General features: G+C 40.0%; 1 protein-coding gene across 1 annotated transcript in view; it reads right to left on the bottom strand.

Annotated features, from left to right (window-relative positions):
• GLI3 (GLI family zinc finger 3) overlaps positions 1-27,992 on the bottom strand; it is a 206,551-nt gene that overhangs the window by 33,883 nt on the left and 144,676 nt on the right. The window contains exons 7-10 of the mRNA XM_032183473.1: positions 22,626-22,827; positions 7,499-7,715; positions 5,910-6,026; positions 4,465-4,605 (exon numbers count right to left, since the gene is read on the bottom strand). Of these exons, the coding sequence (XP_032039364.1) occupies positions 4,465-4,605; positions 5,910-6,026; positions 7,499-7,715; positions 22,626-22,827 (677 nt within the window). The remainder of the gene's footprint in view (positions 1-4,464; positions 4,606-5,909; positions 6,027-7,498; positions 7,716-22,625; positions 22,828-27,992) is intronic.

The following is a 27,992-nucleotide window of genomic DNA, read 5'->3' as shown; positions in this document are numbered from 1 at the left end:
TAAGTGGCACATATCGCTTGGAAATAAGAGCTCCCACACCAAAATCATTACGGTGTCAAAGCCTTCTGGGTGGGTCAATAACAATTCTTTTATGTAGCTTTTTAGTTATTTATTCATACCAGCACAGGTTCTGTTCATAAATTCAGTCCGAAAACATTGTCTCTTGAGGCCTAAACACACTTTGACTAGCGCCCACATTTTACACTAATAACAGCTGGAATTCACCACAGAAAATAAAGCAGAAAAATGCCAGTGTGTGCTGACCATTGTGCCCAAGACCACAATTTGTGCTGTAAAGCTGTACTACATATTCAGACACAAGTATGTTTGCATTTACTGTTTCATATATGCTGTATTACACATCACTTTGCAATGCAGACATGGCTAAAATCTGATTCACCTATCCTTGATTTCAGAGTAAATCGGTTCTACAATTTCCAGAAAGGTAATAATGCTGTCCTCATGTGACAGAAAGACTGGAATATACACAAGCAAACCCATATTTACTTCTTTCAAAATACAAGCGTATATGCTTGTGGATTCACCCTGTACATAACGGCAGTAATGATATCAATAATGTGAGCTGTGTGGACTGTGTATCACGGAAAAGATGCCCTGAGCTCCACTCTACCTAGTGGGACTGGAATTCATTCTAATGTACCCAACCCCTTAAGAAACAAAATAAACAGCTAGAAACAGGCTTCCATCTTTTCCCTAAACACTGCAGTTCCTCTAAAATTTTGATGCTTTTGAAAGCAAAGCTTGGGCAACAACAGTCTGTTCTGCACCATGGGGGGTTTGGGGTCTGATTCCCTACTAAACATTCATGGCTATGAAGAGTATCCTTATTCCTCTGAGAAACGGGAGAAAAATTACATTCATTGTAAGACTTACTGTCAGCCCATGCAGATCCTGAAATTTCAGCTTTTTCAGGATGTACAGGAATGCTTTTAAGGTCTTTTTCTGAAACTCTGTATTTTACAGTTTTTCATTTTCCCAGTCAAACTTCCAAAGCTCAGCGAACTGGCTTAGAGAGCTACAGCTGTACAGGTGAAAGGACGCTGTGAATACTTCCACGTAAAATATACAAATTTTGGAGTGGGTGACAGGAAAGGGTTTTCTTGCAATCCTTTGTAAATGTCTACATAGCTCACTTAGTTTCTCTACACAGTTCACTTGACTACCCTTAGTCAAGAAGGTGTATGTACACGATATGATGTAGTGCTCTATCACATGCAGGTAGCCACCCAACTTCTGACCACATGGCTGTAGCTCTCTGCTCACACAGATCATCCCCACTGAGTGTCAGGGAATACAGGGATGCTGACAGATGTCATTTGAATGAGTCTTGCCAGGGCAATTTAAACCTTTTATTGACTTCATCTATCCCAGGTGCCCCTGTCTTGGTGATTACAACTCCTCAGTAGAATTAACAGAACAGGAAAGTTACCCATGTTTTTGATGTCCCAGGTGGCAGTCCAGCATCTTACTTCAAATCCCACTTCAGTCTCTGCCGGAGCAACTAACTGATGCTCTGCAAAGTCTGCCAGCAAGTCAGAAAGCACTCGCACAGGCAATGCAGAAGAGCCCTGCTGCAAGATGTGAAGGTTGGTATCTATTATCCTGCAAAGCCCTGAACCTGCTGGGAAGCATAGCACGATCCTAGCTACATGCCTACCTGTACACAAGCCAGCTCAGGTACCTCCAGTCAGCACTGAAGAGCCTGACATACACGTCCCTGGAGTCACAGTGTGAAAACAACCCAATGCCCACAACCAGGCCATTCCTTCCCTTGCATTTGAGCAGCATCGAGTACCACAGGACTCTGGGCTTGACGAGGCTTCCAGCTGCTACTGCAGTGTAAGTATTACTGAGTACGGACGTACTCATACCAGAGGCACATTCTCTGTGCCTAACACAGGTGTACACGTGCGTACACCACGTCAGAAGCTCAGCGCAAAGAGGAACGTGCAGCCATGGCTATTTGCATCTGCTCAGATTTACCCACAAGTATTTGGGTACAAGGCCATGAGCCCCAGCAGTGGGGAGATTTTCAGGGACTGAACCACTGCTCGGGGACTTAACACTTTCTTCCAGAGCTGCACACTTAAGCAAAGCTGGGCTGCTCTGCCATGAAGCCCTACTGAGATCCAGACTTCATTTCCAGCGCTGCTGCAGGTGTGCATCAAGGGGCTGCGACAATCAAGGGCTGACAAAACGTGAGGGAGACAGAGCATGGCCAGTCTTTCAAACAGAGTTAGATGTCTTGAGCCCTTTTGCAATTCTGGACAGAAATAACTCGCTCAAGTCCACACAGCAGGCTGCTGCCAGAGCAGCAAACGAAATCACAAAGCCGGGCCCCATCACTGAGTCACGCTGACTCTGGCAGTGTGATTTGAGCTACCTGAATGTGATGGTTGTGACGAGGATGATGATCCTATTGTCTTCAGGGTCTCAAGTCAGGAGTTGTGCCTCATAATCTTAAATGCCATAACATACGTAAATCTGCCAAAAAGAACTCCTTTTATCACAGAAACCTGTTTTTTTTTTTTTTGTTTTGTTTTTGTTTTTGTTTTGTTGTTTTTTTCCTCTGCCTGTGTTTACAGATGGAGAAACCCATTTCAGATGTTGCCATCATGCAAAACCATAGGAAATACATTTTTTTAGAGAATTCTTGCTGTTGACCTTTATAATACTGTCAGATTTGCTATGAAAAACACACTAGAAACAATACATTATTATTTTATTTTTTTTTTAAATAACAATCCTACTTTAATTTACCTGCAGCTATAAAACTTTAGCTATTAGGTAAAAGGCACAGTGGAATTCAATTAAATGTTGTATCTGCAACTTCAAAAAATCCTCTTCCTTTTTTTTCATTTCCAAGGGCACCTTTATTCTGAATTTCTCTTTTATTTCATATATTTTGGTGTAAATTATTTATCATCATTGCTGGGATCATTTCTGAATATTAAGAACAGTTTTCCAGGCATCATAAAGCCTTAGCCTTACAATTATGAGCAGATATAAAGATCAGGCCTGTGCAGAGCACCAGATGATGTCAATCAGTCTGTTTGCATAGAATCAATTGCAAGACCGACACTTGATCTTTCAAATGTGTCCAACCCTTTGCAGCAGCCTTTCATATGGAATTTCTTCCCAAAAAGATAATAAAACATTAAAAGGCCCGCTCCTCGCATTTCATTTTGTCCTATCAAAATGTTAGGATACTTTTTGCATAAAAAGTATCTAAAGAATTCCCCCCAAAAGGCCACATATTTGCCATTAGTTCAGTTCATGATATTCTTTAATTTATTATTATTGCTATTGTTACTGTCACTACTGCTACTACTACTACCAATAATAAAAAAATAAGAAACTGAATACTTGATGAATAATTTCCATCACCACCAGGCTGTCACACTCCAGCAAGTGAAAGCTGGCATTGATTTACTGAAGTCAGCTTTGCAGCATCAATCTACCATTTTGCATAGTGTTTGGAAATATATGGTGGTTGATTTTTTATTTTTTTTTTCAATTTGTGGTGAAAAGTACATTTTTCAACATGTTATTTCAGTACTATTGGCCATATTATGTAACAGATTTTGCACGATCTCCAGGAAAGTATTAAACATTTTTCTACAATAAATATAATTCTGACACACTGATCATTTGCTGAAGAAGGTCCTCTCTAAATTGTACTATGAATTCCTTTTTTTTTCAGAGTATTTAGATAAGCTCATTGACATTTAAGAGGTGCTACTAGCTAAGTGGTTGGAAATCGTAGGTGTATTGTACTTGGTAGGTTACATTCTGAATTTTGGTGGTTCACTTTTTAGCTTACAATATTAAAAAATAGTAATAATTTCCTTCAGCAAATGGAGGGGAAGAAAAAACAAGACAAACAAGACAGATACAGCTAATATGGTTGCATAAATAGTGAACCCTACAGTTTGCTTTTGCTAAAAGGACTGAACTAACTCTGTCTCTATGTATTTAGCCAAATAATCCAATTCAGTTTTCACAGAACAGTAAATTGATACAAAAAAGCTGCAAACCCTTAGGGAAGGGGAAGAACTCCACTCGCCCATTTCTACTGTTACAGTCCCTTTTGGGGAAAAAAATCAAACTTGGCTAAAGGTTAATAATAATTCATGTCCAGCTTACTATTACTCAATAACTATCAAAGTCTCTAACTCAAAATAGCGTTTGCTGGCTTACAGGATCAGAGCCATTACAATCTCTATTGAAGACTTTATTGAATTTTACACTAAGCTTTAGCTGACTGAACAGGTCAAGCACTGTGGCTCAGAGTTTTCTTTATTCTCAGAAACTCATAAACCCCTCTCCAGTTTGCAGCGCTGTTAGCTAAGAAACTTGACTCAGCACAGGGTCAGAGAACCTGACCCCCATGAAAAAGGTCACATAGTTTTAAAACCCGGTTCCTGAATACCATTAACTTACATGCACTAGCTGTTCCTGCGTGTCAAACTCCCGGGAACAGCCTTCCCAATGGCAGTTTGTCTCATAGACCACTTCAGGCTCCTGTTTGCTTTCATCTTTGTCCCCTTCCTCCTTTACCAGGGTCATTCCTTCTGGCTGTTCCTGGAGAGAAGAAAAAAACAGGCGTGAGGAGAGGAGAGAGGAAATTCTGAAATGGAGGAGGAGAAGTGAATTACTTTTGCATTGAAAGAAAGACAGAGTAGGGGGGAAACAGATTATTATACCCTCAGTTCACCCTGTTATTCTGCTCTACGAAATATAAAAGCTCAAAACAGGCCTGGTAAACCAAAACCATGTGTCAGCTATATGTGTAAAATGTATTTTTCTTCCCCAGAAATATTAACTGCAGAGAATTTGTAAAAAATAAAACCCATTCACTTGTCAGTTAAAATCAAATTGTAAAGGCTCGCTTCCTTTACCCTGTATTTATGCAGCTCTATATTTGCACACTTGCCCTAATTATACACAAGTAGTAGTAATAAAAAAGACATTATTTAATATAGTTGAATTAACTGGAATTTGTCTTTACTACTACAGTTGGACATAAATCGCATCACCAGTTATCCAAAGTGTGTTTGCATTGCTAGTCCAGTGACAGATTTGCACATAAAAGTCTTTCCAAGAATAGACTTGTAATTTTCAGGCCTCTTGTCAGTCCTTTCTTGTCCATAATATGTGCATGAAAGGGCTAAGCAGGGAAAGTCAGCATTTAATTTGGGGTTTTGATTCTCCACCTTCAGTTCCTCAAAGTGAATCCCTCTCCCAGCTTGTGCTGGCTCAGGGTGAGAGTAGGACATTGACGTAAACGTTCGGTTCGGGTTATGAACTCATGCTATTTCTCCATTTCAACCCTGCTGAGGGATTTAGATGGATCTTGTTTTGTATGTTTTCATGGATTCTCTCACAAGATCAAGTCACTGATTCACTGACCTGCCTTTCGTCACTGTAAATTACAAGTCACTTTACTAAAACCAGCGGGATCAACCAGTAAGGAAAGTGTAGCAAGCCAGACTGCAGGCCAGCAACGAGGCCTCAAAGCAGCTCGGTGCTAAGATCCATTAAAAGTCCATGTGGCATAAATATTTTTGCCAAATGGAAAACCCATCCTGAATAAAGACCCAAATGTCTTTGGTTCCCTTTTCTGTGGAGAACAGAGGGTTGAGCACTCAGTGAACCAACAGAGATGTTTCTCCCTCAGCCTCCTTCCTCTCTGCCCTCATTCTGTAGCAAAGTAAGGCCTCGCTGCTTGGGTTTAATCCTGTACTCAGTCCCTTGCTACCGTGAGCTGTGTGTGTGTACAAGATGAAGGCTCTGAGGAGGGCAGGAGGGCTAAAAACAGGGGAAAGGTGTGTTTTCCCTCCAGCAGTGAGAAAAAAAGGCTGATGACTGCAAGCTGAAGGCCATACCTGCACGCTTCCTGCGCCCGGGCTGGGGAGGTCCTCATCGGGCTTTATCTTGGAGCGCTTGTTGTGCATTGGATCTCCAGTGCTGCTCACTGCAGACTCGCTTGTGGGTTTGTTCTGCTGCAGGCAGTTGGTGCGTTGTGTTGTTTTTTTTTTTCCCCAAAAAAGACAAAATTAGACTGTGATAAATATGTAGCTCCCAACAGAAATATGCAGCATCTGCTCAGCAACTTTATTTGGAGAAGCTACACTGTTAATTATATTGGATATGCAATTACATTGTGTTTCAATTACATAGCATTAACTTGTGGAAGAACTGCATCACTCAACCTTGTAATGGAGCAGGGAGGGAACAGGAAGGAGAGCATTTGATGTAATTCCTTGCTACAAACCAATGCTGTTTTTGGCGGGCCAGGGAGGGGTAGGAAGGACTTGATTTTCCACATAATGATGACTTCAGAAACGCAACTTTGAAAAGCGAAATCACTATGCACTAGTTAGAATAAACATGAGAAGATGATTTTTTTTACACTTGGAGGAAAAGTTTCCCCACTTCATGTCTGTATGCAACATCTCAGCTCTTTTATTGTGTTTCCCTTACAATGATGGATAGGGAGGAAAATTGAACACAAGCGTGAATGTCTCTGCTGAAAAATCCTAGATGAAGCCCCGGATTCTCTAAAGTCAACAGCAAAACTAACGCTGACATAAACAGGCTGGAATCTTGTTTTCCCTCTTGCTGTGCTAGACTGAACACTGTTATCTACACCTGCAAATGGATCTTGTAGAAATCCAGAGATCTTTTAGAGATATCTGAACTTGCACAGACCCCACAAAAAATCAATATGCTTCCCACAGCAGTATATTCTGCTTCTGCATTTGTAAAAGCTAGCCAGGAGATAAACAGCTCCCAGACTGATAAATAACCTATCCCAAGTCATCTGGAAACAAACCACGAGTTAATAAAAAAAAACAAAAACAAAACAAGAACCATGCACATTACAGGCCTGATTCCCTGCTGCACATCTCCAGCTTTTGAGAACACAGCTTTGCTCACTGAAATGACTAATCCCAACCTACCAAGTCCAATTTTGCATAAAGCAGAGAAGAAAAAAAAAAAAAAAAAGAAAACAAGAAACTTCAAACCTCCGTACAATCTTTGAGCTGCTCTGTACTCACACCCATTCTGGATGGCAGAATGTGTCTCTGTGTCCAGAGGTATACCAGTCAACATGATTTTGAGGTGAAGATGCTAAGCTCTAAATCATTAAGTGTTTCAGTGTGTTTTTTCCCCTTCTCTGCTCCCTACCTGTATTAAGTTGTCTGACTCAGAAAAGACAGGTTGGAATGAGAAGCCGCTGCAGCACACTGAAATATTTATGAGGACTAAAAGGCATGCTACCAATCAGGAACACTGCGTATATGCCTGTGATTTATAATAACGGGACTGCAAATGCTATAGCTGCAAGAAAACTGTTATCGAAGGGTCTCCGTGACAGTGGTGATTAATTGCCAACAAGACAACGTGATTTGTTTCATTTTTTTCATTTTTAAATTATTGGGGTGCAAAGGTTTCTTTTGTTGTCTCTCACCTGTGTGGACTCAGAAGGCCCAGAGCTGACCTGGACAGGGTTCAGGACACTGGGGATGCCGGGGATAGGTCTCTGGGTAGGAAAAGTTGGAGCAGGATGGATGAGAGGAGGGCTGTGTCCAAAGGCTGAACCCAGGGTTTGCTGACGACTTATAATTTGCTGATGCATTTGCTGGAGGGATACTGGTGTAGGAGGGTATGTGAAACTCAGAGCAGGGCTGAATTTGGGAGAAAAAGGAGGGAAAAGGAAGGAAAATGATGAGGGTCATTACTGTATGGAACTGTACAGATTAAAACCTTAAAAATATTTGATGTTTTACATTAATTGAAGTCAGATCCCTTCCTCCCCTCATGTCTTTCCTTGTGCCCCAACGACTGATAAATCCAGCTTTTAAACTCAGAGTTGGTCTGGATTTACTAGTGAGCACAAAAATGATACCATAACAAAACATAACATCTTTTCCTAACATTTACCACAAAACCACAGAAAGCTGAGTAAAATAAAATTCAGAAAAACTGAAATAAAAGGCAAGCAGTTCAATAACAGCTATTTATTGCAATAACAAACTTTAGATAAAGAAAAAGAATGGGTGCCTACATGCTTTATAGTACTTTTATTGATAATGCAGTTCCCCTATGTTCGCCTGTATGAAGCAGTTCCTTTAATCTTGGCTCATGCTACGCTCTTTCATATGTCTCTAGATCTTATTACAAGAGGAGAGAAAATCAATTGGTTAAATGTGTTCTGAACACCGTACTTGTCATATCACTCTTTTGTTTGCAAAGATGGAAAGCTCAGTTCATCCAGAATGTCACCTAAAGAATTTCCATCAGCGCTGTTTGGTTACAGAAACTGATGGATTAACCTTTCCCCTCTGAAATTGGTGATCAATGAGTTTCAATGTAGAAATATTCCAATGGGAAAGCACTTCTTCTTCTTCCAGTTAAACAACATTAAATGTCTATTAAAGCCCATTATGCATGTTAATACCTGTCATCACTTCATTACTTCACTGTATTTCCCAGACTACAGTGACTTTGGAGGAAATTACACTGCCATCTAAGGAACTATTTTGTGGGTACTGCCAAAGCATTCTTCGTGCCATACTTAAAAAATAAATGGTACAGAGCTAAATCTTCACCCACAGAAATATGAGATTCTCCTGTAAACATTTTCCAATAACTTATAACCATAGCAAAAAGAAAAAGGAATAAACAGGGTATTAATTGATTTTTTTTTCTTTAAAAAAGATCAGTTCAAAAGAGCCATACAAATTTAAAACATCAAGTCTTAAAAGAAAGAGGTGCAGGCATAATACCTTTTAATAATCAAGGCTTCTTCTAATGTCAAAAGCGTGGATTTAATCCAAATTTACAGTCTCAAGTCTTAATTGCTGTTACTGTTAAGTGTATTAAATGAAAATATTGTGATACAAAAAGAGCTGAAATCATTTCAACCATTTTAAGTAATACTTCTACAGAAATTCTGTGTTCATTAATCTGACTATACATTTTGTCTGTTTGACTCCAATCCATATAGAGACAGCTTCAATGTGATTACATTACTATTATTCCTGGTGAGAACTGTGCATTACAATAGTTTGCCCATTTAGGACAGAATATCATTAAGAATACCCTGGGAGAATTTTACTGGTCTTTGAGGAACTCTCTTTTCATTTTGCATTGTATTCTTTTTAATAAAGGGAGGCAGAAACGGAGTGAAAACAGTAATTGTTCACAGCAAGAGTTAGGGAGAAATCAGTAATAATATTCAGTTATTGCAGCTCTATAGTCCCTGCTAGTGTTCCTGTAAGCAACCATGAATGATTACAGCACGACTTAGCTAAGGTAGCCACTATGGATGATTGATAGGACATTAATCAAAAGATGCATATCAGGCTCAGAATTTGTTCACAGCTTTCTTCTAATAGCTGATTTCATGTTCACTGAGCTCTATGCCAGTTTGTTCAATTTATTCTTCAGTGTACAAGCCATTCATCAAAGAACACAATGATTTAACACCCATTTTCCTTTTTAGTAACAAACATTACTAAGTGTAACTACTCTGGTCTGTTCATTAAAAAACATACAATTACAATGTCATACATGAGGCTGAAACGATGCCTCTTTACTATATCCCTGCCTCTATCCTGCTACATACACTGTGAGTTAATCTTGTGTACTTTAAACAGTAGACGGCACCATTCTGAAGATGCTATCAAATCCTGAGATCAACAAATACAACGTGCAAACAATTTGGATGAAGTATTTTATTTCTTTATGAGCAGTTAGTACCTAGGACATTTTCACTCCTTAGCTGAATCAGTTTAAAAGAAAAAATAAGTGGTCTCATTTCATTTGGAGCTCCAAGTATGTACCACCCTTAGAAACACAGTCATTATTATTATTATTATTATTATTATTATTATTATTATTATTATTATTATTATTATTTGTTTTCTAGGTGTTTAAGCATGCACAGCAATACCTAGCTTTGCAAGTCCCAGTTCACAAGCTCGCCAATATTCTCCAAATCCTACACAGTAAAAAGACAAATTTAGGATTCATCCACAAGACATGACTGCCTTGAGCGTATATCCTGCCTATCAGCTCTGTGAATACAGATACATGAGCACCTGCACCTAACATTCATTTTTAACCTATCCAGAGCACAGGAGATCACTCCCAAACAGTTCAGGAGGGGCAGGAGGTACCGCTGTGATATGAATTTATTTTTAGCTCAGTAGGAGGTTGTTACGGTGCCGGTGATAAGGACTCAGGAAGTTGGATGGTGAAGAGGAACCTTTGGCCCTGAGAAGGAGAAAATACTATAGGAGCCCTAAGATATATGCACACAATTTGCACTTAATATACCTCATATATATTTACTGGAGTTAGGCAATATTCTAGCCTCTGTCCCTCCAAAGATGGGGAACGGCTGCTGTGCCAACAGTATTTTTAGTCAGTTATCCCTGCTTTGCATTCTCTACCCCACAGAGAGCAACACAAAAAGAGATGATGCCTCCAATGGCAAAACATCTTTTTAACTAGAAGACGAGAGCAGCTCCACTTTAACAAATATAGAAGACAGTCTCACTGGCCTGCAGTGACATGCCTTGCAGCAGTACAGTGCAAGAGCTTAAAAGTTAAGTAAGTATATTTGTTATTCCTTTGTACATAAATACACATGGCTTCCATCAAAAGGATACATTTTACCCCACAGAGATGCCATTTTTCTTTACATCTTCTCTAACACCATATGGAGCCTCCAGAAGGATGCTAAGCCAGGCATTTCTGACTTTTGTCCAGACATTATCTTAGCTAGGGGCTCTTACTGGAAAACAATGACACCAGCAGCAGATGCATTGAGAAACACATGCACAGATGTGCTGATGAAAGGAGGAAGAATCCTTATTTCTTTAGTATCTTTCTTTTGCCCAGTACCCAACAGCACAGGGCTGAGACTGAGGTACTGAGATTTTCCTATGGAGCCTCGCAACTTGCTTTACATTCTTTCCAAACTTCACACCCCTCAGACTGAAACAAAAAGGAGATCACGAGGGAGCAGACAAATAGGGTAGCAACTAGCCAGAACATCTGAGGAAGAGTACTTGGAAATGGTGATAACAGTTCAGGCACCAGGGTATTTCCTAAATATCTCAGACAGCTGCCTTCAAATAATTCTCTCCAACTGGTTCTGGAGAGCTCTTCATAAGGCAAAATGACCTGCCTCAGTTTAATGTCACCCTTAGGCGAGATGCTGTCACTGAGCAACTTGGCCAATTTTTCTGATCTAAAAAGATCAGAAAGATCTTAAGGAACAGAAGGTGTCAGGTCTTTCTTTGCCTTTCAGAAACCGTTCAGGCTGCTCGACAATAAAGTTCATATTGTGAGCCAAAAAGAAGAAAAAGAAACCAAAACTTAAACACGGCTGGCACAGAGCACTCTGTTGGGAAGGGAGACCTGGATTTCTCCTCTCCTTCCCAAAGTTTTTAAAGCACTTTGTCCAATAACTCTTGAATACAAGGTACATACAGCATTTTTGTAGCCCAGACTCCCCTGAGACCCCTTGGAGATCCCTCAGCCTTGACCGACAGCTGTGTGCTCTCTTGATGGCCCCATGCTGTTTTCTGGTCAGGAGACCAGCATCAACAGGAAGGATGGGCCGTGGCACCATCAGGCCTTCACCAGCCCTTCTAGCCATGTTTGCTTAGAATTGCACCTATATGGCAACGCTGTCACTCAGTGACTGCCTAAAATTCATACTCAGAGGTGGTAAACAAGGCCTGCAAGTAGTGATTTTGAGAGCTACGAGACCACATCTAGTGAAAACCACAACCATTTTTTGAAGAAGTGATGAGTGGCTTCAGAGGCCTCAGTTTGCTTCATGCTTCTTTGAAGATACCTTCAAGGGGCTGCAGTTCAGATGTGGGGTGCTCAACACTTTCCAATGCCAGATGCCAAAAGAGTGCAAAATGGCTGCCCCGATCTTTCACGATTTCCAAAACAACAGTCATTTCCAAAACATCTTGGATTCACAGAAATATAAGTGAATTATGAATCTGTTTCTTCCATCTACTTAAAAAAAGAAAATCTATACCACTAGAGAGATTCTGATTTGTAATTCTGTTACAGACTTTTTTTTTTAACAAAGGAGGAGAGGAAGATAAGGAAAAGATGAATGTTTGTAAGACTACTAGTAAACTACATGAAGGTTATTTTTTTAGTTGTTGAGTTTTATGGGGGGTAAGGGTTAGAAAAAAAATGTGTAATACTTCTACTTAAATATTCAATAACTCATATTTAATGACAGAATAGCCCATCAGTGATGTCATTTATTTTTCCATACTGTGGGCTTCCGTACCTGTCTGTCAGTCTGTGTCTCTCTTTCTCTTCTCCTCTGCAAAGTCTCAAACTCCCTTCACTGGAGGTAAAGCAGGGCAGTGAACTACATTGCAATTACATGAGCACATCAAATTTTAAGGAACTGACTTCAAGAAGAAGAAAAACAGACGTTATAATCAAAACCAAACTTTGTGGCTACTTTGTGGCTGTCCTACTAACAAGGTCGTCCAGTTTCTGGTCACAACTGCAGAATTTACCGCAAAACAGCTACGAATTCAAAGTCACGAAAAATTCCTTCTTTCCTATACATCGCATAGGTGTGCCTAAGTGGACAGGCTGACGCAAAAGGATCTCCTCTGCAAGAGAGATCCTAATCTTGTAAAAACTCTGAGTATAGTTGCATTGTATCATGAAAGTTTCCTCGTGTTGTGATGGCTTTCCTATCCTCACAAACAACAAGGAACAAACACAGCTCTGCAAGATCTGATACACACAAGTGCAACACAAGTGCTCACTTCATGGGGGAAGGAGCTTCCTGCTCTGCAAGGGGGTACATGGGACCTTCCTGGCAGAGAAGCCTTGGAGCTCTCAGCGTACTCTGTTGCCTCCATCTTGCCATCAGCTACTGACACAAAGAAAACCAAATGATCCAAGCCACTCCTAAAAGGATCTCAGTTCACAAACAGAGAGGTAATTTGTTAAGGGGATTGGCTTCATATTGAATAAAGCTGATCAGCAGGTATTAGCTTACCTTCATCAGGTATCGTCATAGCTTCTTCTAGCTTATGCTCAAGTCGGTAAAGATGTGACTATTTTGTCTTACTCTTCCTTAAGAGTTGTATGAAGCCCACTGTAAGTGAAACTGAGAAACCAGGGTGCAGTAACCCACCAATAAATGTTGCATGAGCACCTGGACTCATTGAATTTTTAACCTCTGCAGGTGAGGAATTCACCTTTAGTTTTTAATTTGGATTTCTAAAGTCTTTTATTGCTTATGAATGTTCTTGAGAGGCAAACAAGCACCCTTCCCATAAAACAAATGTAACCAGCTACTTTTCAGGAAAGCATCCCTAATAACTCATAAGCACTGCTGAAATGAGACCAACATTAGAGAGTCCTGAAGTGCTGTCCTAAAACCTAGGCCCTACAGACACAGAAATTGTTGTTGAACTAAGTCATAATACAAATCATAATTACACTCATGTGATAGCTTTCACATGCGCAGAGGCTCTTTTTTTTAAAAGGACTAATGTAAGTAGCTTCATTCATCCCACAGTAAACTGACTTGCATGAGCCACTGCCCAAAGCATGGGATGTAAGTAAAGAGTGGCTGGAGATGAACCACGGGTGCTAAGCAGATCTGCATAAGCTGACTTCAAACACTGAAGTTTATGCATCTCTTTTGATGGAACTATGCATATCTGCAATGTGCGGCCAGGAACACTGCGCAGTCAGATGTGGAAAGCTGTAGATGGTTAGCAGGACAGACTCATTCCCTGACCCCAAAAGAGATACAGAAGATGAGTTCTCCTTGGACAGTAACTGGATGAGAAGAAGCCAGGAACATCATGTAAGAAAACCGCCTCCTGAAGTTTGAGGTTTGCAGGAACAGGAACTCATGTACCTTCTCTGTGAACAAACGGGAGCAAATAAAAAGAAGTTTCCAACCCTGTCATCTACTTCTCCTCCTGATGGAAACAACCTGCAAGACTTTATATTGACACATTGTTCAGGTCACAGGAGTGACAACGCACTCAGGAACCACATAGCCTTGAAAAGATTTGTGAAATTCTTACTGCTTGAAATATCCTAGATGTAAAATGGAAACCGAATGGAAACCAAAACCAGGATGGGAGACTTTAAAAATGCACCTCTTTGTGAAGCATTTTGCCTCCAATATGCACAACATTTTTATAACTAAGAAAGAAGAATTTTGCTTTCAATTCTGTTCTTTTCTCTCTGCTTTCTAAATGGCAGCACTGATGTTTGAGTAGACAACGCAGCACAATTTTAATCAGTTGGTTTTATGGTTTATCACTTAAGTACAGAGGAAAACAAAATAAGGCTGTGACCATGAAACCAGACATGTGGCATGATCCTAAAGGCAGGTATGAAATTTGAAATGCACTGAACACATTTTTCAAAAGTGACTAGGTTTCACGAATATCCCCCTGCATTTGTAATATTGACATATTTTATTAAAAATCACTAACTTAGAGACAAGTCATCTAACTGAATTTGTAGAGATGTATCCTGTATCTAATAAAGCACAGTATATATTATACTACTTTTTCAGCTTCTGTCAGATAATAGTCATCATTTTACAATTGTATTTAACTCGCATGCATCGTTGCCTCTTTTCTCACTTTTCCATTACCAGTTTAAAATTAACAGACTCTGTGGTTTGTACTTTCTCTTCAGCTTACCATATTATCTATTCTGTTTTATCTGCTCGGCTAGGTGAATTTTTTCTTCATGAATACATTGCCAGATGCCAGAGTAAAATGGAATAGTTTCGGAGAGCAGCAGAACCTGATTAACCTTATATGCTCAGACAGAATTGACAGTTTTGTCCTCCTAACTGTGATATTCCTGTCTAGGAATCCTTAGCATCCTAAACGGGCTTTGTATTAAAAGTATCTTGCACAATTCATCTGTGTTTGTTCCGTGCAAGCCCATGACATTTCTGGTAAACATCTTTTTAAATTAAATTCATGGCTAAGCATTTTTTTGTTTCTGAAGCTGGTATCATTAATTACATGGAAAGTGCTAATTAATTCTTGTTTTTAGGGTCTGAAAATTAAGTGAGCTCTGTGTTAAAACCCCAGCACAGTTTTCTTAGATACAGAACTTTCCTGTAATTAATACTGCACTGGATCCAGTGCCTTGTCTAAAGATTTAAACTCTAGTAACACCAAATTGATCTGGAGCAAGTTGCTTCAAAATGCCTTTTAATTACAGGATCTGTGGTATATGCATCTACAGGCACATGTATGTAAATATGTAATCACACTTGTATATATGTTTATCTGTACATTTAAATGTGTATGCAGCATGCACCTGTATATTCTGTATTTCTTTATTTTGCTTGACTTCTTACATTATGTGCTTTCTGAAGGCAGAGATCTTGCCATACTGTGTTTATGTGTGGTGAAAATCACGAACCACTTTCCAATGCAAGATGCAGGTGATCTCCAGAACAATCTCCCTGAATGTCTCCATCCTGCATTCTGTCTGTGCTTTCTGCAGCAGGCCAGCTGCAGAATTCCATTTCAACAGGGCCTGAATTAGATGCAACTTTCCGTAACACTGAAGAATTTCATTTTTATTCACTTTGTGGCACTTCCCTGCCATTCAAACTTCTTGAAAGAGGGTATAAAATGAAGCTATTATGGCATGATAGAGCGTTACATTCTTTTCTGTAGATTAACTATACATGGTTCAAGACCACAGAGAATAAAGCCCTGTGCTGCCCATATGTGACATGTGCCTAGTTACAATAGAGACAGTTTTGGTGGGGTTACACCTGGTCTGAATTTGACTCCATCTGAACTGCAACTATGCCTTCATTTACAACATACAACATGCTATTATCAAGAGACCTTTTGATGCAAGAAATGCTTTCACTCAAATCAGTTTTGTGTCTCACTTAGACCCCAATAAGAGTGATAACAAAATGGCAAAGCACCTTTAATTCCAACAGAAATAACACATTTTCTATCTGGTACATCCTATCAAACAAAGGTTCTTGCAAAACATTGCCAAATATACTCTGTTCTACCCGTTCTGCTCTAAACATGTCCATTATAAGATTCACTTTGTTAAGCAGCATCTGATTGTGCCCTTTTACGAACATTTAATAAATACTCAAAACACACAGAACTTAAAATCTAAAAGTGAAATCAAAGATAAGAATTAAGCTTTTTTTTTTTTTACTAAAAGTTAGATATGAATTCTCAGATGGCATTTTTTGTTTTCAGTGTAATTGTCAACAATCTGGCAGCGGATGTAAGCAATGAAAAAACAAAAGCTGCCTCTGACAAAATTATTTTGAGCAGTATGGTGAAGAACTAAGAAGTATCTTTATAGTCAAATACGCTAGATGAATGGGCAACACCGACAGCCAGATGTATATTGATATTGAAGGGTTAAGTCTGAACTATTGATACACTGTCTGTAAGACAACTGAGCTAACTCACGAAGGCCAGTGCAGAATTCAAAAGAGGAATGAAAATTCTCTCAACATGAAACTGCGTAAAAAACACATTAAGGCAAGCGAAACGGGATACAGAATACAGAAAACCATAGTACGTTTATATTGCTGATCCTTTTCTGGAATATTATTGCATGTAGTAGAGGGAGACTGTTTCAGAGAGTACCGGCAGAAATGACAATGTCAGAGCTCTCCAAAGAGCAGACTCAAAACAATCATTTGCCTCAGAAAGGAGATGAATACAAGGAAACATAATAAGAATATAAAAAATATTGAAAAAAGAGTGAAGACTGAGAACATGAGGACTCCCTGTCTTATAATTACAAGACATTCTGTTAAATTCAAAAATTGGATAATTTACAGCTAATAATACGGTACTCTTTGCTTTTTTTTATACAGTGCATAGTCCGAATTTTTGGGCTCCCTGCTGGAGTTACTTTTACTTTCTTATGCAAAAAAAAAAAAAAATATATATATATATACTTTCAATACGTCTTAAGTCTGGTTTTATGTTTCTCTTCACTTTTCTCTTTGTGTTTGCAAAGAGCAACTGTAGAAATTAATACGTGGTCACTCATCTCTAGCTGTAAAGCAGTACAGAGAGGAGGGTACTAACTCATTACGGGTACTCTACCACAAACACTCTACACAAGAAGCTTGTATGAGATGAGGAAATCATTGATAATCCAATACCTGCTTGCAGAAACAGTCTCGTGTCTTCCTCGGTGATACTAATCCACTGCTACCTAAGCTTTCCCTACAAACCTGGCTCTCTCTTTCTAGTGCTCTTGGCAAATGCATCAACGCCATTCCCCTCGTGTCCAGCTTCAGATCAAAGTGATTGGGGCCAGAACAACCAGAATCTGGCTGTAATTAACCACACTGTGTTAATCTCTCCTTCCTGTTCTCACAACATCAGGGATGCAGGGGCAGAGTCCAGGAGAAAAAAAAAAAAAAAAGTGTTGCTGTGCTTTTTCAGTTTCTTTTAGACCTTGGAGGAAATCCCAAAGGGTTCCTGTGCTCATAAGAAACTGATTTTTAGCATGTTATGAGATGGCTGTGGTGTATTCTCAGTTACATCTGCATAGATCGTAAGAAAATCTCTTCTAGTAGGTGGAACTGCTCCTGACTTAAACAGTTTGTAGCTGAGAGGGAGTTTGGCCCATTTTCTGAGAACTGTAGATTTGGTATTGTAGGGCTGTTAAGGGACTGGAAGAATAACAGAGGTTCTGAATTTCAGATCATACAGAACATGAAGTCCCAACCTCCTGTGTTTATTAAAGACCAGCTAATCTTTTGTAAAGGTTTTGAATTGGTACTCTTAATATTATGGGAAGTGATTACTCCTGCTATAATCACGCTAGGCCATGCTGCCTCTCAGAAAAGAAGTGCTAGTGAAGTGCAAAGTCTAATAATTGTCACAGGTAGCAGATATAACATGTAAGTACATCCTGACAAAAGATTAATAGCAGGGGTGCTGCACTGCAGGACTGAGGCAGGTAACCAAATGAGTAAATGTCAAATGAAGGATTATCCTCATTTGATGCTGTTTCATACGCCTACTTTCTGCATAATCTTTCCCAGCTGAGACCTAAACCAGGTGTTTTCAAATGCACAAAGTAGAAGCTCTACCTGGTGTGCTAAAGGAGATCCACTATTAGCTGTCAGCAGGAGCGACATCTTCTTTTCAAGTACTCAGCCAGTAGTCAGGATACAGCATTATGCTGCCAGCTGACAATGACAAAGCGCCCGCCAAGTCGAGCCCTATCTGGATTGTGCTAAACTATTATTATTTATTATTCAAGCTGCAGTAGTACCCATGTCAAGCACCAGAGCCCTCTCGTGCTGGCCTCTGTAAAACCACAGCCCAAAATGTCTCCTTTTATTTGGCTTCACCCTCAACATCCCACGGTGCTCATACAGAGGGTCCTAGGCTGAAAAGCTGTGTGAAACACAGGATGTAATCTTTTAGCCAGAGGATGCACCTTTTTTTTTAGCCAATGAAAAGACCAATCAGGTCCTGGAGATACTTTCTTAATACAAGTAGCACCTCTGCAAAAATAGATTGGAAAAGCATTGAGCCTACAAAATCAAACATACCAGAACTAACCTGCCCATACCCTCATGTTCTCACTCATCGGTCTTTAATTATGTGACCATGCGCCTTTTTTTCCCCCTTCAGGATGCTTACCTCGTTCAGGCACAAGACGCACAATATTCTTCACTGAAAAACACTGATATTTTTCTTCTCCTTGCCCAGGCTATTGCCCATGGGTCTTCTTTCCACTGTATTTAAACCTTCTGTGAATACATAATTACTGATACCCTCCTGAGCTTCTCTACTGTGCTCATCACCACAGAATCTAAGTACTTCACAAAACATTAATGCTTTCAGCCTCCCTCTGAGGTGAAGGGGAAGGACTCGATTTGCACAGGCACATGAATCAAAGACAGACTAAGGTAAGAAGTGCCACTCATTGCGGTTGCCCAATTTCAGACATGGAGGCCTGATCTCCTGGGTTAATTAACATGACACAGAACATGAAATTTTCAAAATAGCTGTCAGTAGCTTCAAGCCATGGCTGTGAGCGCTCAGCTTCTTTGCAAAATTAAGTTTTATGCTGGGCCTCCAGAAAAGAAACTGTATGACATGACCCTGATGGTCATTTCTGACTAGTTCAGTTTGCCCAGTGTCACGCTAGGATTTTGTTGCAAGAGTAGAGCCCACTCTCCATGCAGCAAATAACCAGGTTAAGATGCTCCCTTCTCTTCTACAGCTGCCTGAGGCAGCTGAGGGAGAGTCCCACAGCTCTGACTGATCCAGAGAGGTGGCTCAGCTGGTGCACTGAAGTAGGCAGAGATCCTGTGAAAAAACACCGTGCAACCCTAAAATTAAAGATGGTATCAACGCACAATCACAAGGGGGCAGTACCTTCATTCTCGTTAATGACTGGCTTCTGCATGCCTTATTTTGCAGCTTTTTCTCTCGTCTAGTGTAATCTTTCTTTGAGTTATTGGAAGCATTTTGTCCCAGTGTGCTTAGCCTTGACAGTTCCTGGTCTGGCACCTGTTTCCTCTGAAGACTGCTTTCTTTTTCACATTCAAGGAAGGAAGGCTGTTATGGTTGGGCAGACAGCTTTGCCTCCACAAGCTTCCCAAGGAGGTAGCAGCAGATTAACAGGAGCTGCAGCTGCAGGGAAAAGTCCTCCTTCCTTTCTGTGGGCCCTGGACTGAAACACGCTGAATTCTTAGTAAACATCTATTTAACACATGCTAATTGAAATCTCTTAAAGGCTTATCACTGGCTGAATGGGACAAGCTCTCAGGAACAGCAAAGACCGTATCTATAGCATCTAGGTGACTTTCCTCACGAATTTTAGCTTCTCAGAGAAATGCTAGCAAGAGCTCTTCTACTATGTACAGGAAAGTCTGGTTTCCCCTAACATCATTCTGAGAAATTAAGAATTTTTCTGTGTGTGTGTGTTTTTTGTGTGTGTTTTTTTTTTTTTTTTTTTTTAATACTCAGCTTTAGATAGTCATCTGCCATGAAAAAATGCTGCCAAGCGTAAATTATTTGGGCTCAGTTAAAAGTAATTGGAAACAAGATCTAGAAGTAGAAGGACTGTGTAATGTTAAATAAAGTTAACAATACTGACATTGCCTAAAATCCAAATCCTTCCTATCTTGGAATTCCATGTGCAGAGCTGAACTATACCCTTTTCTTGCTGTAACTCCTACGAGATTTACCTGCAAGTTTCCAGAAGCTGGGATTTTACACTAGGAGAAGTTTTTTTCTACATTTTGATCACTGCTGCAGACAGGATATTAAACAGGATGAACCTATGATTTGATTCAGTACAGCAGTTCTTGTGCTGAATGCATTATTTACAAGACAGTGAACTGCAATAAATGAAGTTTTACTGATAGCTCTGTTGTTATTTAGTCTTGGAATTTATTAAAGCAATGAAATGTGGCCTGGGTTGAATACCTTATGTCACTGTTTATTTTAGCGTAACTCTTTTGCAGACAGGTTTACATGAGAGAAGTTAAAAGGCATCAACAGAGGTGAGTTTCAATGCTGGGAAAAGAGCTAGCTCTCTCTCCCTTTCCCTCCTTTCAAAGAGGGAAAGAATGGAGTGATATGTTTACCACTTTTCACGATGAACATACTCTCGTAAAAAAAAAATAAATATATTAATTCAAAATGGTGTGAAATTTTATATTATGCATGCCTGGAAAGTATAACCAGGGAGTGCTGAAAGTTTCAGCCAACCACAGGCTCAGTTGCACAAGCCTTGTTGTCCCCAGTGACACCATTTCACAAGACCCATTGTATCAGTGGGTGCACCCTTCCTTACTCAGTCTCTGCACATAAGTTCTACAACTGCCTTCAGCAAAACTATTCATCTGACTCTGGCTTGGCAGGTATGGCCCTTATGTCTGTGATCTGATGTGTCAAAAACATAGAGCAATGATTTCCATTTGTGGGGGAAGAGTAAAAGGAGGGAAGACTTACTCCAGCGTAGAGAGTATGCCAACTTTCATGCACTATTTGCTTAACCAAAGTTACAAGCAATGGAAAAGGAGGTTAGTAATTGAAGTGCCATCCCATCTTAACGACAGTGGGGATAGTACACCTCCATACAGCACATATATTTAACAGATGTGGTCCAAAACTGCTGCCAGCTACTGATATAAATCATATTCCACATTAGGGAGCTTGGTAACTGGGGCTGTGGTTACAAAGATTGTAGAGTTGTATTGCAGAGCTATGATATCATACCTGTGAAATACTACACAGCTATTCAAGTACATCAGAGCTATGGAACACGACTATTTAAAAGAAGTGCTTAAAAAAAAAACACGACAGCACTTATGCTAATACCAAATATTTACAGTGCTGTCACTTTCAAAGTTTGGCAGGCTCATGGTTTCCAACACACCAGTTGCATGCCCCATTTTCTCCAACAGTGCAAATCCCCATAGCCACTTTTTGAAGTTTTAAGTGTGTCATTTTTGCTGGAAAGGCATGTTTGAGCCTTGCCAAAAATGTTTTTTTTTTAGATCTAAAGAAATTGCTGTGGGGACTTGCTCCTTTCCCTCAATGCAAATTGAAGGTGGAGGTTGCTTTTAAGCCAGGGACCAGAAGTACTCTTTGTTCGAGTGCCACAAATGCAAAACCAATACTTTCTGAGACTTTGGAGAAGTGGGCGACTTTTATTTTTTTATTTTTTGAATACCAAAGGAGCTTTTCTCAGTTAAGATATAGCAGTGTCACACGTACAAGAATGTTCTGCAGTTGCATCTCCATTTTTATGCCGCTTTTCATTTTCTTCCACTCTGGCTTTTGTTCCATCTCCCTGTGCTCTGTTTGCTTCCCTTTCCTTTCTCCCTAAACAGTACAGTTTCTCCCTGCCTCTACTCTGATCTGCCTTCACAACAAGCATTTCTGGCTCTTTTTTTGCACATGCAAGTGAAGTGGCCAAGTGAAAATCACTGCATTTCTGATGATACTGGATGATAACAGCACTTCCTTGGTAGGAAAAAAAAAAAAAAAAAAAAAAAGATAATTCAGCCACAGAAAGTCTAATCTTTCAATATACAAACTAACATATGAAAAAACTTGAGCATGGATATCATGGATATCAAGAAATTCTAGCGAAACATTTTAATTGAACAGCACCGTGTGTCTGTGCTTTACTGTCTGATGATTGTAATGTATGAACATTTCACTCAGATATATCTATGAACAGAAGAGCACAAGTGGCTTAAGTCACAAGCCTATCCTAGAACTTCTCTGAATACAGATTCCTGAGTAGACACACACATACACTGGATAATAATATGCCAAAATGTCCCTTGTAGTTACCTTTCTGAGCAAGAAAAAAAGTATTTTATACTTTAAACTAAGCTCTAGTGAACATACAGTATAGAAACTGTAAAATACAAGTATATACAAAACAGAACAGCTACTTAAGATGTGAGTGTACATTCACACTTGTGTGTGCCTGTGTGTGTGTGTATGACATACACAAGAATATACAATATACATAGAAAATGCTGTTCTTACCTTATTGCACTTGCAGATAAGTGGCCATAAGAACCACTGGCTGAGGAACTGCTACGAGAATTATTGAGAATTGTGACCAAGGAATTTGGAGATGTCCGTATCATGGTCTGAAGGTCAAAGCTGTGATCAGATAGGGGGGATATGGACAACGTACGCTTTCGGCTTGGTCTAGCTGACAATCTCGGACTCGGAAACCTGGCGCCTGTTATGTAAACACAAATAATTATCCACCGGGGTACTTAATCGCATTTATTTTTTATCAGTGATGGGTAGAGGGAGTCACAAGACACCAACATGCTGTGACAAGCCCACTCTCTCCACTTGTGATCTACTGGCTACGATTGAGGAAAATTAGGATGAAAAATCTATCTTCCTGTGGCTTACCTCAGGGGAGCTCTGTTTATTAATGTGCAAGCAAAATGATAAATTGCTAAACAAAAGGAAAAGACTTTTATGAGTTATCCCTCTCATTTCTGGTGATTTATGAATCTGATGGCTTCTTAGACATTCACGTCATTAATTCAACCACAAGCAATGAGACAGTGGTTCAGATCTGGGCTACCAGCAAACCCAAACCCGCATCATTTAATACATACAGTCAAAGCTAAACTTGTAAGATACAGTGTAGAAATGAAGTTGCAGCATTTCCTTTGTTGACAGTAGTGCTGCCTGTGCGATACTTGATGCAAAACTAAAAATCAGTACTGAAAAAACACTGTAAAGGCCAGCTCTACCAACAGAAGTCAAATTGGCATTCAGGGCATTAGATTGATAAACAGTAGGCTTTATTTGAATTTGTCCAGGATCCCATATTCTTGTGCTGGGGTGCACAGGGGCCCACAGGTTGCCAGATTTCCTTAGAACTAAAGACTAAACTTTTCAAAACAGTAAAGAGAAGGCAACCATACAGATACCATTTAAACAAATATGTGCTACATTTCTAAATTCTCTGTGCTGCTTTGAAAATCCTTGCCTCTTCTGGTCTATTTTACATTTACCTTTACCATCAACCAATGATCTGCAGTCCTGACGGAAGATAGATCACCTTAAATTTCTTCCCCTTATTTAATTATTTTCCATCTCAGTTGAAACTGAAGAGAGAATTAGCCTCCCTGCTGTGTACTGAACTATTTCCTGTAACAGTACTGCAGCTTCTACCTTTTTAATCCCTTTAACCTGCTACAGTAAAGGACTGAGTCCTAACAATCCTGACAGCCAGGGTCATGAAGGTCTTTGGTTTAATGCCTGCGTTACAGCTACTTCTCCCAGACTCCTTGACTTCATCTGTAATTTGCTTGTAATTAACAATGGGCCACAAGCCTCCATTATGGGTCTGCTTTTCTTGATTCTTGCTCATCTCTTGGTGCTCAGGACAACTTTTCAATGGGCTATTTACATTTATGTGCCTAACTTTAACCAGCCTAATGGACTGCAATTAGTCCAATCTCCAGGACACAGCTGGATTACAGTCTGCCATTACACTTTCCTTACACATCTGAGTGGGTTGCCCTTCTCTCTGTACATGCTATCCAAGATTTTTATCTGGTATTAAAAGCTGCCACTTTATTACAGCTGTGCTTGTGTGATCAGATCTCTGCCTGTAGTCCTTTTCCTAATATGTGTTGAGTTTTGCCTCAACTGCCAACGTGGGTGTCAATTCTCTTTGGCATCTGGCTGACACGTTGTTTTGTATTGTTTTTCCTTCTATGCACTAGAGTCCATAGTGTTTAGCCTTTCAATGAAAATTCACAGTCTTGATTCATCATTTTAAACTTAGACATAGTCATTTATTTCTTCCTAAATCTACTACACTTTATGTAATCCTTTTTATCTCCTTCTTACAAGCTTGCTATCGTACTGCATCTGCTTGCTATTTTCTTAGTACCATGCTCCATATCTTTCAAAGGCTGAAATGCTTTATTTGTGCCAAAATAAAACCCAACACTGATCAGCAGCTATAAGAAGCTGCAATGTATTTAATAAGGAAATTAAAGATACACGCTATGGTAAGACAAAAATAGCAATACTTTGCACTTACATCTTTCATCCACTGCTCATCTGCTGACTGTTCAGCCAGCATAAATTAGAACAACTCCTCTGAAGTCAGTAGGGGTAGTGTAATTTGCCTCAGCTGAGGATACAACTTGAGTGTTTTATAAGTGAATAAACTCTGTTATTGCTGTTTTACAAGGGGGTGGCTTAAGTACAGGTGTTCCTGGCTAAGCAGAAAGCAAAGGGGACAAGACCTGACAGACACTGGCTGACCAGCGAAGTGAGATGTTGTTCAAGCACCATTACCACAGCAGCATCTATTACCAACTATCCCAATGGTGTGTTGTGTATGACAGGAACCGTTTGTAGTTATGTGAACACTGATGCAAACCCTCTAGCACAGACCTCATCAGGCCAGCAAGGAGGCAGCAGGCATACTCAGAAGGGGACAAGACCTCATTAAATTGCTGTATTTAAGTCTAGAGTCATTGTGCTCTACAGATGTCACTGTTTGAGCAGTTTCAAATGTGATGATGGATCTGACGTGCAGTTTTGAATCTGTACAACTACAAAGGGTTTGCTCCTTGGGAAACTGGGAAAGTTGCTAGGAGCCTGCAAAATGTGGCTTGATGGATACTGAATCTAACTAGAGACGGGGTGCATAGGTTTGATCAAAAAAGCAGAGCAGTTACTAAGAACACTAACAACTGAACATCTTTCATTTGAAGCTAGAGTATGCAATAAAAGCAGGAGACAACAGCTGGGTTTTGCTTCTTCTCTGATCAGCCACTATTTTCTGTGCCAGCAGCACTCAGCTGAACTCATCAGTACCCCAGCCCATACCTCAGAGGGGTCTGAGCAAGCATCACCAACAACTGTTGAAACCTCTTACAATCTTGGAGAGAAGCACAGTCACCCTCAGCAGATCACCCAGGAGTGAAATTCATGCTCTCCATGGATCCTCAAAAACTGCAATAACTTTTGTCCTCCTCCTGCCTTTTCTGGACTGAGCCCATCTGCTTCACCCCTTGTCTAAGTCATGCCATGGCTCTTCTAAGCGCTGCTCCCAATGCTCATGAAACCTCCCCGTTGCCTCCCAGCTGCTGCCAGCAGCCAGCCCACTCCTCACCTCAGCACAGGGCTACTCCAGGCCTTGTGCCAGGGCATGCCTGTCCCCTGCACTGTGGGAGATGCACGAGATCTGTGGGCAGTGACAAAGAGAGAGGTCTCTTCCAGCTACCAGAGGAGAAGTGCTGGGCATTGGCTGCAGAGAGCCCAGACTTCAGCCACACCATCCAGCAGCTTGGGGCTTCCTCTTCTCCTCCAGGCAGTGCCCATTTCTAGCCCCACCTAGATAGGCATATTTGCCAGCACCCTCCATCTACCTAGGATGGGGCCAGTTTCCCAAGGGTGAGCAGTCCCCTACACACAGGAGGACATTCCTGCTTCACAGCAGGAACCACAGCCAAGGCCACGCAAGAGCTCTGCAGAATCTGACAGTGGGAGAAGGGGATTCGCTTCAGGGGAGGCCACAACTTTCAAATAAAATACAATTAAATGGAATTACTGGTTGTTTTTTTTTTTTCAGATTCCATGGTTTAATTAGATTTTACATTCTTAAAAAGTCTTCAGCATGAGCTGTCCATTCATTAGCCTGCAGAATGTTTGCTAAACCATTCATTTAGTATAACATCATTCTTACTCAGTCTATTACTATAAAAAGGACTAGATCACAATTTGTAAGTTACTCTGACTACTAAGACAAACTCTTCAGCCTTGCCCAGGCGTTTATTTTAAACACAAACACTTCAATATTTATTTAGCAATTTGAGATGTTTACGCACTGTATTCTCCCACTGAAGCATTACATTCCGCAATCTTTATAAAATGCTTTAAAACCAAAAAATGCAGGACTAGTGATTCACTAAAAATCCATTTACCTCTGTGCAAGCACTGAAAAAAAAATCAGCTTTGGCAAAGCATGTAAATGTAAGCTGACAGTGAAGATTTGTTTAGGAATGTCACCCTTTTGGAGCAGACATTATAGTAAAAAAAAAAAGCCAGTAGCAGATAGTAAAGACTACAATGTGCCAACAGAAAACCCAGCAGGTGTCAGAAGAAAAGATCTTATTCCTGGGGTGGAGATCAATTCTAAAATAACAGATATCTATCTCCATCATAAATTTCAAAAATGGAATATGCCATCCAGCAAATTTGCCCATGAATTTGATTTCTGAGTTGAAGTTTTTAGCATTACTTAATCATTTATAAGGCAATCTTCAGACATGTATCATTTATTCCATCCCTCTAAATCAAACTTCATCAAACCTGTTTTATTCTATCCCTTTAAATCAAACTTCTTTGAACCCATCCAAGGCATTAGTTTCTATTGAAAGTTGTGAACATGGAAGTTTGGTGTTGTGTGGTGGTTTTTTGTTGTTTTGTTTTGTTTCATTTTTAGTTAAAGCATTCTTTTTTCTTTCTTTTCCTTTTGGCTTCTGCTCACATATGTGTAAACTATGTTTTTACTTCATGAGAGTCTGTCATGAATTTTGTCTTTGTTTCCAAAATGCTCTAACACTTGTCAGTGCAAGTGGAAAATGAATGTATTTGCTATTCTGCATTCATTCTCCAGATGTGGTTGAAAATCAGGAATCAAGCAAGCCTAAATTCAAAGCTCCTCATATAGGTTCAACTCCTCAGGTAAACCTACTTCGTTACATCAACGGGGCTGCTATCAGTGTCTGTAATGTCAAAAGGGGGAGGCCAATGCTGAATGGCTTCTGAAAAGGGAAAATCTCCTATTCTGGGTGAGCACAGGCAGAAGTTAATCAGAATGAGGATATTAATACTGATTGGAGGTGAACCTAGAAACTTCAGGGAACGTACTTGCCAACCTTAAATGTTGGACTAGATGATCTGAGAGATCTTTTCCAACCTGAATTATTCTATGGTTCCATTATTCCACTAAACACAATTCAAAAGCAGAGTACAATTGATTCTCCAAAAGAAATATGCAGACATCAACCCCAAAAGTCGTGTGATTTTTAGAATTATGTAAGTGATTAAAAGACACGTTTTGCATACAGTATCGTTCCAGCCACAATAATGAATTACAGTTGTTGCTACTGTCAATAGCAACAGCTAGTTCTCCAGCTACTCTCCTGGTTACTTTGATGTTATAATTAAAACTAACATATCTGACCCCATAAGATCAAGCAAGACAATGGGAAGACTTGGTGAGGGATTTTGGCTGTCAAAGTGGCAGAAAAGCATTATAAACAACACAGAACTTTCTGGTCCACTTTTCATGCCGCACGTGAGAGGATGAGGAAACACGCCAATCAAGCATACAGGAATTTGGCCTTACTCTCC

This window comes from Aythya fuligula, chromosome 2 (genome assembly GCF_009819795.1).
Source record: "Aythya fuligula isolate bAytFul2 chromosome 2, bAytFul2.pri, whole genome shotgun sequence".
Classification (NCBI taxonomy): Eukaryota; Metazoa; Chordata; class Aves; order Anseriformes; family Anatidae; genus Aythya; species Aythya fuligula.
The sequence above is the reverse complement of the archived record's forward strand: the minus strand, read 5'-3'. Positions and strand labels throughout refer to the sequence as shown.